This window comes from Schistocerca serialis, chromosome 2 (assembly GCF_023864345.2).
Source record: "Schistocerca serialis cubense isolate TAMUIC-IGC-003099 chromosome 2, iqSchSeri2.2, whole genome shotgun sequence".
Taxonomy (NCBI): Eukaryota; Metazoa; Arthropoda; class Insecta; order Orthoptera; family Acrididae; genus Schistocerca; species Schistocerca serialis.
In genome coordinates this window covers 546,649,264-546,665,265 of record NC_064639.1, presented here as the reverse complement: position 1 = coordinate 546,665,265, position 16,002 = coordinate 546,649,264, and the positions used below count along the sequence as shown (strand labels likewise).

At 38.4% G+C, this 16,002-nt stretch overlaps 1 protein-coding gene across 10 annotated transcripts in view; it reads left to right on the top strand.

Annotated features, from left to right (window-relative positions):
- Positions 1–16,002, top strand: part of LOC126457526 (patronin) — a 403,664-nt gene that overhangs the window by 385,850 nt on the left and 1,812 nt on the right. For all 10 annotated transcript variants that reach the window (XM_050093876.1, XM_050093874.1, XM_050093879.1 and 7 more), the window contains one exon: positions 8,945–9,227. In XM_050093876.1, the coding sequence (XP_049949833.1) occupies positions 8,945–9,227 (283 nt within the window). The remainder of the gene's footprint in view (positions 1–8,944; positions 9,228–16,002) is intronic.

The following is a 16,002-nucleotide window of genomic DNA, read 5'->3' as shown; positions in this document are numbered from 1 at the left end:
ACTTAAGTAAAACCAACTTCCTTTCAAAGAAAAAAGTGTTGCATTATTTATTAAATGCTCCTCATAATTATTACCAGTAAGCTGTGCACAGAACATAGTTCTAGGAAAGGTAAATCGTAATTCACTTCAAACATTGAGCCTGAAGTTTCATAGACACAGTAAGGTAATGTAGTTGTTCATGCCCTCTAGCATCTCCAAAAAAAATTGTTGTTGTTGTTCAGCATTTTGAGATCTGAACTGAATATACTGGAGAAAGGGAGAAATGAAAAAGTAATTACTGAGGATAATGGGATGTGTGCAAGGACAAGAGGCAGCATAGTAGTGCATGACTGCATCAGCATTGCAAAGAAGGGTAAGATAGGCACTACATCTAAAAACACACATGTAAGAACATGACTATTGAAAAATCCACTTCAAAGTGAGCTGAAGGAAACAAGAAACAGTCGGGAGGGGGGGGGGGGGGGGGTTGACATGAGTAAAACAGGGCAGCAAAACGAATAATAATTATGTAGTTGGGAATCTGAAAAACAAGGAAAGAAGAATATGAAGGAAAAAGTAGTACATTAACACTGTTTTGAAAGCTACATGGGTTAGACAAATGTAAAATTCAAGAGAATTCTTGTTGAAATTCCCCATCATTTTAAGTGCACGCATGAGGTTGGATCAGTGGTTACTTACAATACATGACCCAAGAGTCTTCTTGCCTAGAAGGTGTTCCATCAGTGAATGTCTCATCATTTAACCTTGTTAAACTGACTGTGAGGCATTCAGATATCAATGGCTTCTTTGGATATACAGGGTGACAATTATTGAACTGTATGAAAAAAAAGTAAACTAGTTACAAACTACAGGACATGCGCACACTTTATTCAACATGTACGCATCACTACAGATATTCAGATTTAGGTTATGACATGTTCGATATGCCTGCCATCATTGGCGATGTGCTACAGATGAATAGCAAAAACATGTTGTCTTCAATATAGCCCTAAAAAAAAAAAAATAGTCACGTGCGTTCAGATCTAGAGAATATGGTGGCCAATCGAGGCCTATGCCACTGGTTTCTGGGTTCCCCAAAGTGCTCCTCCAGGATATCAAACACCCTTGTACTTCGAAGGGGGCGAGCTCCGTGTTGCGTGAACTACATCTTATCAAAATCAGGGTCACTTTGGATAATGGGGACAAAATCATCTTCCAAAGCCTTCATGTATCATTCGGTAGTCGCCATGCCATCAAGGAATAATGCACCGATTATTCCGGTGCCTCACATTGCACACCACACAGTCACTCTTTGATTGTGAAGAGACTTCTCGATTATGAATTGCAAATTCTCAGTCCCCCAAATGAGCCAATTTTGCTTATTGATGAACCCATCCATAAAAAAGTGGGCTTCATCACTAAATCAAACCATGCATATGCGTACTAATTCCCATCATGCCCCACAGTCAACCATGCAGTTCAAATATCCTAACACAAACTGTTCAGAAGTTATGATGATTTTATTTAATATAGTTCAATGATTGATACCCTGAAGATGTGAAGTTACAAGGTGTGTGCAGTTTTTTTGTAACCTCAGTAAGAATCTGGTGTGGCACTAGAAAACAGGAAAAAGAAACTAAAGTTTTAAATATCATGTTAAGGAAACCATTCATACAGGAGGATCATAAAAACATACCATCATGTAGACTCCTTTATGGAGGACATAGTGATAGGCATTCCTGACATTGAGAAGGCCCGGAAAGAGTTGGAAAAGAAAGTTCGAATGGAATACCATTTGGTTATACAGAGATTACAGCATTCTCCCGTTACTTAGCTTACATTTACAGTGAATCTCTCACCCGACATAACTGCCAAGTGACTGGAAAGAAGCACAATTGACTTCTGTGTAAAAGAAGGGTAAAAGATCAGACTCACAAAGTTACTGTCCCATATCCATAACATCAGTTTACTGCAGAATTCTTGAACATATACTCATTTCGAATATAATAAAGTTCCTTGAGACGGAAAAGCTTATGTCCACAATTGAGCACGGATTTAGAAAGCATGACTCCTGCAAACTCAGCTTGACCTTTCTACAAATGATGTCCTGTGAACCATGGACAAAGCACAACACGCAGGTTCCACATTCATAGATCTCTAGAAAGCATTTGATGTGGTATCCCACTGCAGAGTGTTAATGAAGGTCCGAACATACAGAATAGGTTCCCAGATATACAAGTGGCACAAAGACCTCTTAAAGCATTTTTATTTAAAAATTTTATGAAGATTGTACATCTTTATTTTTTCATTTCTACATATTTGCAGGCCTTTACCACTAGAAGTCTCCAAATTGTTGCATGTAACACGGTGATGAGTAATGTAACTATGTTGGTGTGTCAGAAACAGTGTGCTGTAATAGAATTTGAATTCGGAGAGTTTGTCCACACATGGTGTTCCATATCCTTCAGCATGCAGTGCCAGACCACATACAAGTGCTGCGACATGTACAGCAATTCAGCACCTTGGGTTTACTGTCATCAGTCATCCTCCAGACAGTTCCAACTTGGTTCATCTGATTTTAATCTGTTTCTAAAATGTAAAGAACACCTTTGAAGACTTCACTTCGACACTGTTGAAGTGGTGCAAGCAGAGGTGAAGTTGTGGCTCTGTCAACAAAGTCAAACATACTACAGTGATGGTATCAGCAAACTGGTCTCTTTTTGGGAGAAATGTGTTCGTTACCAGTCCGACTATGTTGAGAAATAAAATGTAGACATGGAGAATAAAAGGCGTAGAATGTTAATATCATTTGTTTTCTTTAAAAGATTAAGAGTTTTCACATAAAAAATTTGAGACTTTCTTTTCAGCATACCCTCATAATAGAACCCAATAATTTGCCCTTGATGAATGTTCATCAAAGACAGGCGTTTAGTTAGGAATGCCGCAGGGCTCTTGTTCTCTCTATAAATAAACTAGTGAACTTGATAATGCTCTGCAATTGCTAAACATGTATGAGAATTGGATATATGTCCTGATGCCCCCCCCCCCCCCCCTCTGACCATACTACCCTTTCCTTCCCACCTGTCGCCTTGCCACTTCCTCTCTCACTGACCTTGAGCCTTGTTTATTGTTATAGCCAATGAAAACTTGATTGGGAATTGAAGTCACTTAAAACAAATTTGTAAATCGGTTGCGTGACCATTGGTACGTGCTGTAGGAGAGATATCTCCTGCTGCTGCTGGGTCTGTGAGGATAGTAACTTCAATGATACCATGTCAGGTAGTTTTAATCTGCTGCGAGACTGGACTACAAAGTTTTGAATGATTCACATTCTGTAGTAGTTCCTGATCTTAAGCTGATAAGCCATTCATACAAGTTCCATGTTTTCTGTTAAAACCAGCTGTGATAAAGGAAACAAAAGAGCACACAGTTGTCTAACGGTTTAAATGGCCTGCCATCACAGTTAAAACTGACTGTGAGAAAGAAAAGGAAGCGCAGCAAAGCACAGCATTTTCTTTCTCGCAGGCAGTTTCAATGGAAAACCTGTACATTGTTGTTTAAAAAAAAAATTTAAGCTATGTCAGACCGAATGCTTATTGCATTATTGTGTAAAAATTTGAAGTAAATCTGTCAAGATTTTTACCTACAACATTTGCTGTGACACTACAAATATTTTATGGGAAAATATCATCACTGAGTGACTTGAAGACAATACAGGATGACTCTCGCAGAATTTCCTTATGGTTTGACGCATGATTGCTTGCTCTAAATGTAGTCGATGATGATGATAGGAAAAACAATTCTGCAACATTCTAATGCAGTATTGGTGATATGGTGCTTGTCACAGTGACATTGATTAAATATCTAGGCATAACATAGTAGGTGAATATGGATTGGGGGGAAGAAATGAAAGAGGAAGCCGCCTTGTAGAATTTTGCACAGAGCATAACTTAATCATAGCTAACACTTGGTTCAAGAATCATAAAAGAAGGTTGTATACCTGGAAGAATCCTGGAGATACTAAAAGGTATCAGATAGATTATATAATGGTAAGACAGAGATTTAGGAACCAGGTTTTAAATTGTAAGACATTTCCAGGGGCAGATGTGGACTCTGACCACAATCTATTGGTTATGAAGTGTAGATTAAAACTGAAGAAACTGCAAAAAGGTGGGAATCTAAGGAGATGGGACCTGGATAAACTGAAAGAACCAAAGGTTGCAGAGGGTTTCAGGGAGAGCATAAGGGAACAATTGACAGGAATGGGGGAAAGAAATACAGTAGAAGAAGAATGGGTAGCTCTGAGAGATGAAGTAGTGAAGGCAGCAGACGATCAAGTAGGTAAAAAGGCGAGGGCTAATAGAAATCCTTGGGTAACAGAATAAATATTGAATTTAATTGATGAAAGGAGAAAATATAAAAATGCAGTAAATGAAGCAGGCAAAAAGGAATACAAACGCCTCAAAAATGAGATCGACAGGAAGTGCAAAATGGCTAAGCAGGGATGGCTAGAGGACAAATGTAAGGATGTAGAGGGTTGTCTCAGTAGGGGTAAGATAGATAGTGCCTACAGGAAAATTAAAGAGACCTTTGGAGAGAAGAGAACCACTTGTATGAATATCAAGAGCTCAGATGGCAACCCAGTTCTAAGCAAAGAAGGGAAGGCAGAAAGATGGAAGGAGTATATAGAGGGTTTATACAAGGGCGATGTAATTGAGGACAATATTATGGAAATGGAAGAGGATGTAGATGAAGACGAAATGGGAGATAAGATACTGCGTGAAGAGTTTGACAGAGCACTGAAAGACCTGAGTCGAAACAAGGCCCCGGGAGTAGACAACATTCCATTAGAACTACTGATGGCCTTGGGAGAGCCAGTCCTGACAAAACTCTACCATCTGGTGAGCAAGATGTATGAGACAGGCGAAATACCCTCAGACTTCAAGAAGAATATAATAATTCCAATCCCAAAGAAAGCAGGTGTTGACAGATGTGAAAATTACCGAACTATCAGTTTAATAAGTCATAGCTGCAAAATACTAACGCGAATTCTTTACAGGCGAATGGAAAAACTGGTAGAAGCGGACCTCGGGGAAGATCAGTTTGGATTCCGTAGAAATGTTGGAACACGTGAGGCAATACTAACCTTACGACTTATCTTAGATGAAAGATTAAGAAAAGGCAAACCTACGTTTCTAGCATTTGTAGACTGAGAGAAAGCTTTTGACAATGTTAACTGGAATACTCTCTTTCAAATTCTGAAGGTGGTAGGGGTAAAATACAGGGAGCGAAAGGCTATTTACAATTTGTACAGGAACCAGATGGCAGTTATAAGAGTCGAGGGGCATGAAAGGGAAGCAGTGGTTGGGAAGGGAGTGAGACAGGGTTGTAGCCTCTCCCCGATGTTATTCAATCTGTATATTGAGCAAGCAGTAAAGGAAACAAAAGAAAAATTCGGAGTAGGTATTAAAATTCATGGAGAAGAAGTAAAAACTTTGAGGTTCGCCGATGACATTGTAATTCTATCAGAGACAGCAAAGGACTTGGAAGAGCAGTTGAACGGAATGAACAGTGTCTTGAAAGGAGGATATAAGATGAACATCAAGAAAAGCAAAACGAGGATAATGGAATGTAGTCAAATTAAATCGGGTGATGCTGAGGGAATTAGATTAGGAAATGAGACACTTAAAGTAGTAAAGGAGTTTTGCTATTTAGGGAGTAAAATAACTGATGATGGTCGAAGTATAGAGGATATAAAATGTAGACTGGCAATGGCAAGGAAATCGTTTCTGAAGAAGAGAAATTTGTTAACATCGAGTATAGATTTAAGTGTCAGGAAGTCATTTCTGAAAGTATTTGTATGGAGTGTAGCCATGTATGGAAGTGAAACATGGACGATAACTAGTTTGGACAAGAAGAGAATAGAAGCTTTTGAAATGTGGTGCTACAGAAGAATGCTGAAGATAAGTTGGGTAGATCACGTAACTAATGAGGAGGTATTGAATAGGATTGGGGAGAAGAGAAGTTTGTGGGGCAACTTGACTAGAAGAAGGGATCGGTTGGTAGGACATGTTTTGAGGCATCAAGGGATCACAAATTTAGCATTGGAGGGCAGCATGGATGGTAAAAATCGTAGAGGGAGACCAAGAGATGAATACACTAAGCAGATTCAGAAGGATGTAGGTTGCAGTAGGTACTGGGAGATGAAGAAGCTTGCACAGGATGGAGTAGCATGGAGAGCTGCATCAAACCAGTCTCAGGACTGAAGACCACAACAACAACAACAACAACAACAACATTACAAAGGGATGTGAAATGAACAGTCATGTGAGATGGGCTGTAGGGAGGGCGAATGGCAGACTTCAGTTTATTGGAAGAATTCTGGAAAAGTGTAACTTGTCTATAAAGGAGACCATGTATAGAACATTTGTTTGACTCATTTGGACTAAAGGGAGACATTAAAGCAATTCAGAGGTGTGCTGCTCGATTTGTTACTGGTAAGTTCAATCAACGTGTAAGTGTCACAGAGATGTTCCATGAACTCAAATTGAAATGCCTGGAGTGAATACAATATTCTTCTTGTGAAACACTATTGAGAAAATTTAGACTGTCAATGTACATTATGTGTAAGAACTACAAAGATAGGATGAGAGTAGTTAGGACTTGAACAGAGCTGTATAGAATGTCATTTTTGTTTTGCTCTGTTTACAAGTGGAACAGGAAAGGAAATGACTACGCCACCACCAAACACTTTGTGTACTCCAATTTACTTTGTGTTGTGGATTACTTGTTTTCTTTTTTAATTTTCAAATGAGTGGAGAGAGTAATCCTGGAGCGTAAAGGAATTTGTATGTGTCTCTTACCATAGCAAAAGGAATCAACGAACCCTATGTTGAATGCGGGTGTAGGATGGCAACCCTTTGAGGGGGAGGCAGGGCTTATTTCCCTGCACCACCCCTCTCCCCTTGGGCAGTCAAAGTTCTCATTTGTTTATGGTCACTCCTGACTGCCACAATATACTGTCCACATAGTAGTAGTGGTACCGTGTGGTGGCTTGCAGAGTATATACGTAGATGTAAGTGAATTCTCTTTGTTACAAATTATTTAGGAATAAAGGAAATGACTCACCGAAAGGCAGAAGTGGTGCATCACTGATAGGCACATAAACAAAAGATATGGAACTTCCTGGCAGATTAAAACTGTGTGCCCGACCGAGACTCGAACTCGGGACCTTTGCCTTTCGCGGGCAAGTGCTCTACCATCTGAGCTACCGAAGCATGACTCACGCCCGGTACTCACAGCTTTACTTCTGCCAGTATCTCGTCTCCTACCTTCCAAACTTTACAGAAGCTCTTCTGCGAACCATGCAGAACTAGCACTCCTGAAAGAAAGGATATAGTGGAGACATGGCTTAGCCACAGCCTGGGGCATGTTTCCAGAATGAGATTTTCACTCTGCAGCGGAGTGTGCGCTGATATGAAACTTCCTGGCAGATTAAAACTGTGTGCCCGACCGAGGCTCGAACTCGGGACCTTTGCCTTTGGCGGGCAAGTGCTCTACCATCTGAGCTACCGAAGCACGACTCACGCCCGGTACTCACAGCTTTACTTCTGCCAGTATCTCGTCTCCTACCTTCCAAACTTTACAGAAGCTCTTCTGCGAACCATGCAGAACTAGCACTCCTGAAGGAAAGGATATAGCGGAGACATGGCTTGCCACAGCCTGGGGGATGTTTCCAGAATGAGATTTTCACTCTGCAGCGGAGTGTGCACTGATTCAGGAGTGCTAGTTCTGCATGGTTCGCAGAAGAGCTTCTGTAAAGTTTGGAAGGTAGGAGACGAGATACTGGCAGAAGTAAAGCTGTGAGTACCGGGTGTGAGTCGTGCTTCGGTAGCTCAGATGTTAGAGCACTTGCCCGCGAAAGGCAAAGGTCCCGAGTTCGAGTCTCGGTCGGGCACACAGTTTTAATCTGCCAGGAAGTTTCATATCAGCGCACACTCCGCTGCAGAGTGAAAATCTCATTCTGAAAAGATATGGAGCTTGGCTAGCTTTTGGAATGCATTTCCTTTTTCTGGCATGTAGAAAAAACATGCACACGCACGCAGACAAGCACATGCACGTCTCCCCCCAGAAAAGGAAGTGTGTTCTGAAAGCTAGCCAACCTCCATACCTTTCATTTGTGTATCTCTTGATGATGCAGTTCTTCTGCTTTTCGGTGAATTGTCTCCTTTATTGGTAAATAACACATAATTTTCAGCCAGAACTTTCCTTACATTATTCTCCATGTGTTAGTGAGGCTGAAGCTGCATTCTTCATTTATATATGTTTCACTTCTTTTGCATTTAATGTACTACAAAGGTTCAGCATAACATCTTGTGATCATTTCTGTTGTCTGCTTCTAGCTGCTACTCCTTATTCATAAGGAGTAAATTTGTAAATAAAACTCATCTTCTGCAAGTTATAAATGGCCTCTTGTCAATAGAAAGAAAACTGTTACGTAGTGTCTGCTTTCTTCATACCATGACTTAACAGATAGAGCATCACAGAAGGGCAAAAGACCTCTGGTTCTTCTTCACTGACATAATATTAGATCCCTGCAATTCCATATTTAGACTCTTTCTGAATGTATTTATTTCCAAGATTGTCTCTAAGTAACATCTACCGCAGGGTTTAAATGTAAACAACTGAAGAACTGTTTTCTTAAGGTCCATCAGGTGAAAATTATATTCTTGTAAATACAAGTCATTCAATACCCTCAATTATTAAGAAAATTGGTCTTTGCTTAATGAGGTGGTCTGGAAAAGTATACACTTCGTGCTCTGATGTGCATTAGTCATGTCAACAATTCCAGTCTGGTCTTCTAACAATAAAATATAATTATTTTGTCTGTACTGTATGACAAGAAACAAAAATAGTTTTTGATTTTAGTTACTGAAATAAAAAATGAGAAACCTGAAATTTCCAGGTCCAAGACTGTACAAGCAACCAGCAACTAAATCTAATCGTGGAATAATGCTGAATGCTGTGGAATATTGTGTTTTCCCTGGTGTTGTCAACAAAGAAGCTAAGCGACGAGTGTTGGAAGAAATTGCTCGTTCAGAAAGCAAACATTTCTTAATCTTATTTAGGGATGCTGGCTGCCAGTTTAGAGCCCTATATTCATATTGTCCGGATCGAGAAGAAGTGCTAAAATTGTATGGGACTGGCCCAAAACAAGTGAATGATAGAATGTTTGACAAGTTCTTCAAGTAAGTATTTGATAAAGTTTCTTAATTGTAGCTACAAATAATTTTTTTTTTTTTTTTTTTTTTTTTGCCATGGTGGTGGTGCCGGTAGCAAATAATAGTAATTACTTAATGTATATTCATAATTTTTATTGTGATAATGGATATTCTATTATGTGAACAATGCACTATGATGAGAAACAGAAATTCATGCCTGCAGATGAATGGTGGTTAACTTATAGACACAGTTTCCAATTAGAGTATTGGCTTCTCTCTCTCTCTCTCTCTCTCTCTCTCTCTCTCTCTCTCTCTCTCTTTGAAATTTAGAACAGAATGTGAAACTGTTGTTATGATGGAAAAGCTGGACACAGCAAAATTTAGGATGTGGCCCATCTTATGGGTGATGGCGACAGCAGTTATTTTCCCAAGACTTTATGTTCAGAGAAATCAGGTGGTACATTTCTAAATGTCACAGGCACTTCTGCAAAGTGCGAAGCAAACAACAAGCAGGAGCTTAGGACAGAAATGACTCTCACTAGTACAGGCAGATTTAGTTGCATATGAGGATAAAAGGAGGTTAGGTTAGTTCATGGGAGATCAGAATAGTGGGAATCGGATATGAAAACAGTGTGGGTGAAGGTACAAAACACACACTGAAGTGGATCCCAGGTGGAATTGTGGTGTTTACACTAGCCTGTAAATGTAACTTACGTGAAGTTCAGAGAGAAGATGAAAGCAGGTGATGGGGAGGATGGGCAGCAGGAAGTAGGATGGGAAAAGAAAATGCTTTCTTCAGCACCAGAAACATACCACTGTCATTTATACAGTGTTAGCCTAAAAGATTCATCGGGTTTCAAAGTACTATTTATTTACAAGTATACAACATACAAAGATGGGAGATACATGACAAGATAAGTACACTCGCCCTGTTTCTAGAACATTCTACAAATGTTCAATGCGTCCTTGGCTGCCCAGCACACATCCAAATGGTAATCCAGTTGCATCCATATGTTCACTAGCATGTTTCCATCAATGTCTATCACAGCAACATTGAAGTGTTCACACTATATGTCCTTAACATAACCCCACAGGAAGAAACTCCATGGTATGAGATCTGACAACCTGTGGAGGAAGGAGGGGTCCATGACAACAGAGGAACATCAACCAGACCAGCATGCCCTATCCAATAACGAGGCAGTTCTCCATTGAGAAAGGCTCTAGTGAGGTGAAGTCCCGCCCTGTTGAAAGATGAAAGTCAAGGAGTGAGCAGTTGGCTGTGACAGCAACCACAACTGTAATATATCCGCGTACACAACCCGTCACCATCTGCTCAGTGAAGGAAAAGGGGCCATACAGCTTTGTTTTGGACTTAGCAAAGAAGACATTTACCTTGGAAAATTTCTTTCCAACCGTTCAGACATGGGGCAGTACTATACCCCACACTCTCACGTGGGTGCTGTACGTCTACTGACAGATGCAGAATCGCCTTGTTGCCAAATATCACTGTCCCCATCAAGCCATCATCATCATCATCATCATTGTCATCTTCCATAGCTTATTGCATTTTGGTACATAACTCCAATGAAGTTGGTCATAATTATCTTGAGTGAGATTTCCAACAGTTGCAAACAACAGGAATTTGAAATGCAAACACCACTGCAAAACATTTGTGGAATACCCAGTTCATGACTTGCGAGAATGGTTGATTTTTGTGGACTGCACAAAGTTCTGTCTCATTCACTCTGCAGTTTGATTTGAAATAGTTGGTTGCCCAGTGATTTTTCACTTTATGCAGACAACTGTATCAAGAAACTGGTGAAATCAATGCAAAATGCTCTGGTGACAAGATGCAGCTTTTCTGTATTTGCATACAAGTGCATACTGAACACTCATTACCAATGAATGCTTTATGTATTCTAACACACAAAAACCCTTAATACTGTATTGCTACAATCTCTAGAGTGCTGTCGTAGGCCTGCTATCTTTTCAGACCTAGAGTTATTCCCCAAAACATTATTTCTTGATTCATTCACACAAGGTGAAATCTAAAGAATTATAAAACATAAATCAAACTCGTACTCAAGTGGCTTTGATGGCATACCTGTTTATCTTTTAAAACAAATATGGCATCATGTCTTATCCGTTTTCAGACGCAATGCAGGCTGTCAGGCCAGTTCCGTACAATTTTCACGGCAGCAAAAGTGGTTCCTCTCTTTAAAAAGGATGACAGGGGTGATGTTAATAACTACGGACCCGTCTCGATCCTATCAAGCATACCAATGTTCTCGAGAAGTTCCTGGAAATAAACTGTTTGTTGAGTCCTTATCACTTTGACTTTCGAAAAGGGAGATCAATAAATGGGGCCCTGTATTCATTTCCAAATGAAGTTTATAGTGCACCCAATGACAGAATGCATAGAATAGGAGTCTTCCTTGATGCCGCAAAGGTCTTAGGTCTCATAAACCAGGAATTACTTATGAATAAACTGCTACAGTGTGAAATTAAGTGCAATGCAATGATGTTTAGCTCGTATATCTTGGACAGAGTTCAAAAAAGTTATAATCACCCCAAAAAATGTTGGAAGTATACAGTTAAAAGAGCAAGTCTTAAGACATTACATTCTTCGCAAAGTTCCATTCTTGGTTCCCTTCTGTGTATTATATTTATCGATGATCTGTCCCAAAGTTTGTAAAAAGATCTGTCAGTAATGTTTGCCAATGACACCTTTATACTGTTTTCAAATCACAGTGCACATGAATTCCATAACACGATTTTTGATGAAAACTCTACTCTGGTAAATTGGTTAAGCACAAACAAACTGTTTCTGAATAAACGCAAAACTATCGGTATAAATTTTCACCCATTATATGTCATTTTATCAAGGACAGATGATGCTGGATATGAAGATGTACCCATAACCGAAGAGATCACCCCTAAATTCCTCACACTATGGACAGATGACACACTATGAAATGATATAAATAGAGAGTTAGTAAATAGACGAGGAATTTGTGCTGTACATTTAATGTCCTGATTAAATTCTTTGACATTGAGACACTAAAATGTGCAACCATATTGGGGAGATGAGTCGCAGATAGGCACGACAAAAAGACTGTGACAAACAAACTTTCGTCTGTCTGAGTCTTTTTCTTGTGCCTATCTGCAACATCTCCGCTATATGGCGACTGGCAACTTCCCTTTTCATAATATTTTGCATTTCATCCTAGATTTTCCATTGTTTGATTAAAATGTACATCCTTTGCATGTGTATGCTCAACAAGCATGTATACTCAATTTTGGGGCATCTCACACAGAGAGATGTGTTATGTAGAGAAGAATAATTAAGACAATGAGACAAGTGAGCTTGTCTCCTTTCTTGATATTCAAAAATAGTGTGCTTCCTTCATGAGAATATACATATTTTTATGAAAAAATAGATATGCATTTTTACCAGAGCCGTCATTTGAATGATCTATCTATAATGATGATAATAGTAATAATAATAATAATTTCATTGTCATTCGGCCATTACAGCAATAGAAATCGACACACATATTATACAACACAATTGATAATTTAAAAGAAACAGCAAGACTGTTGTTGGTGTTACAATATTACGTTACAGTTGAAATATTCATTTATGTCATTGAATGGGTTGGTAACTAGCCAGTCATGCAGTATTTGTTTGAATGCTTGTACTAGTAATTCTTGTACAGTTTGTGGAACTTTATTAAATAATTTGTGCCCGATGAGTTCATAACTGTTCAGTGATTTTGACAGTCTGTGGTATCAGTTAGAAATGCTTCTATTCCCTCTTGTACTGTAACAATGTTCATTTTCTCTCTGTTTTGGTTGTGGTAACGTCTGTTTGTGTAAATTAAAACATAGTAATTGTAGAAGTTTATTATATCATGATCTTTTGTTCACAAAACAATGGTTACAAAGTGTGCCCTATAAGAAGAATCAGTAATTATCCGAATAGTTTTTGTCTGCAGTATTAAGATGTCAAGCAAACAACTAGAGTTCCTCCATAAAATAATATATGTTGGTATTGGGAGAATGAAAAATAGGATGGTCTAACGTTCTTTTCGGGTAAACAATCTATAAGTCACCTTCACAGATAAATTTATCATGACAGCTTACCACTAATGTATTGTACATGATGATCCTAAGACAATGTATCGTGTAAATATACCCCTAAAAATTTAACATACTTAGGATCATCTGATGGAAGCTTGTATCTCAGACTAAAAACCGTGTGCTGTGGTCCCCCCCCTCCCCCATTCAGTAAGAAGAGCTATTTGCTTTAAACCAGTTGGAAGCTTGGTCCATTGTCTTTGTAACACAACTTTTAAGGCTGCTGAGCTCATTACTAGAGTGAAGAAAAGTTGTATCATCTGCATGTAGAACAGCACTAGACTTTATAAATGATGACAGATCATTGATCATTATTAGGAACAGAAAAAGGTCCAATATGGATCATTGGGGGACACCTATGTTAACTTGTTCTATTCTTGCCAACGCAGACAGTTTGCCTACAGTTCTCTGATTTAAATATTTTAAGGCTGTTACCTTCAATGCCATAGAATTCAATTTTTTTTTCCCAGAAGTGCTGTGTGCTCTACACAGTCAAAAGCTTCACTTAGATCACAAAAAGTGGCTGAGAAAAGCCTTTATGCTCAAACACTTGAAGTATGTATTGGACTGCAGAGTTTATAGTATTAACTGTTGACAAGTTTTTCCTAAAACCATAAAATGATTCACTGATCATTCCTAGATTTTCAAAGTAAACATATAATTGTTGGAAAATTACACATTCCAGCACTTTAGAAAAAGCCAGGACTATAGAAATTGGCCTGTAACTTGAAGGTGAGTCAGTATCTCCTTTTTTATGTGTTGGATCTACCTGACACTTTTAGCTCATCAGGAAAATATACCTCAGCTATGCACTTGTTTATACAATATATTAAGGGATACACAATACAACCTATTACTTTCTTTAGTGTGTTACAAGATGTGTCATATATATCTACACTGTCTGATGGTTTTAGCTGTTTTACTATTCTTAGGACGAGACTAGGAGAGACCTTGGAGAAGGCAGACATACGTGAATTAGCTGGTGGTTTACATACATTTTTTGAAAGAATCTCTGATGAACTAATATCAGGTTTGGTAATAGAATTTCCTACTTCTTCAAGTGATGTAATAAAATAATCATTGAATTTTTGGGGACATACATTAATTTTCTTGTTTCTTTCATTTTTAGCAATACTATTTATTAGTTTCCATACGACTTTGCACTTGTTGGTGGAATTCTCAATACTGCTGAAATTGTGTGCTTTTTGCGTTCAACAAAGGCTTTTTTTATACTCATTCCTATATCTAAGATAGACTGATGTGGCGTGGTCAACCTTCATACTTTTATATACATTGTGCAACAACATAACTTGGTTTTTCAGATTTGTTAGTTCTTCACTATACCACGGATTTTTTTAATTTATTTTTGATTTTTTTATTTGGGTCTTTGCTTTTGAAGCCTTTGTCAATTATTTTGCATTTCTTTATGGGAATGGTGTCATTAAATTCTGTCAAAACTGATTTAAAGAACCTTTCACGTGTTGGCTTTGCTGACAAATCATTACATAAGCTATAATGTGTGTCACCATAACACTGGGCAAATCAGTCTCTGTCTGCAAAGGACTTATGAAACCTGACAATTTTATCATTTGTGACAGATCTGGTGGTTACAGTTGCAATATTACTCTTGTCAGCAGAGAATTTTGTTTTACAATTTAAGGATACAGAATCATTGTCCTTGCAACTTATGATAAACTATCAAAGCTACCCAAATGTACAGTTTAAACAAGAAGAAGAAGAAGAAGAAGAAGAAGAAGGAGGAGGGGGGGGGGGGGGGGGGGGGGATCTGCTTAAACTGTGCCAAGTGATTTTAAAATAATTATTAACCTGCACTTGTGCTTAACACTGTTTCACTTAATATTAGATTACATCTGAATTTTACTGATTTAAGTTGCTGATTACTGATTAATTGCCGATTTACTGATTTAAGTTGCAAAATGGAAATACTGTCAAATTACACGATTCTTCTCTAGTTTCAAAATTGACAAAAATGTTGTCAAGACATGCCTCATCTCTTGTGGGTCTATTATTGATAAAGTGTAAATTGCACTGTCTTGAAAGATTTTTCATCTCAGTGACACTATGTTTGCGTGTCTTTACCTCAAAATCTGAATTCAGATCTCCACCTATTACAACGTCGTAATATAACCATTTTGGCTCTCTAAATACATGTAACAGCAGGTCCAGTTTTTCTGGAAATGCCCTTAGGTGATCTGTACAAGAATATTATTACTAACTTAAAACTATCGATGACTATACCAATAGCTTCAAAATTCTGTTCGTCCCACAAGTACTCTAGATCCAACCTAGTAATAGAGCAACTGAGTGAGTGGTTAGTATAGATTGCTACCTCTTCTATGCAATTTTCTACAGTAACTATTTGCCATATTGTAGTTATCAAGTTTCACAATTGTAAGTTCACCCTCGGTATCCCAGTGTTCACTCAAACAAAAAATATCAAATTTATTACCTAGGCCAAAAGTACAATTACCCAATGGCTACAAAAAAAAAGACACAGCAGTGTAAAGCATATGGGAGTGGCTACTTATGTGCCATAAGCTTATAACTGATTAATTCATTCCACAGAGATTGTGGTTATTTTATTATGAGTCTAAAGTAACAAAGTTAAATTTTTATATACCATTAGTTTTTAGCTGATTTA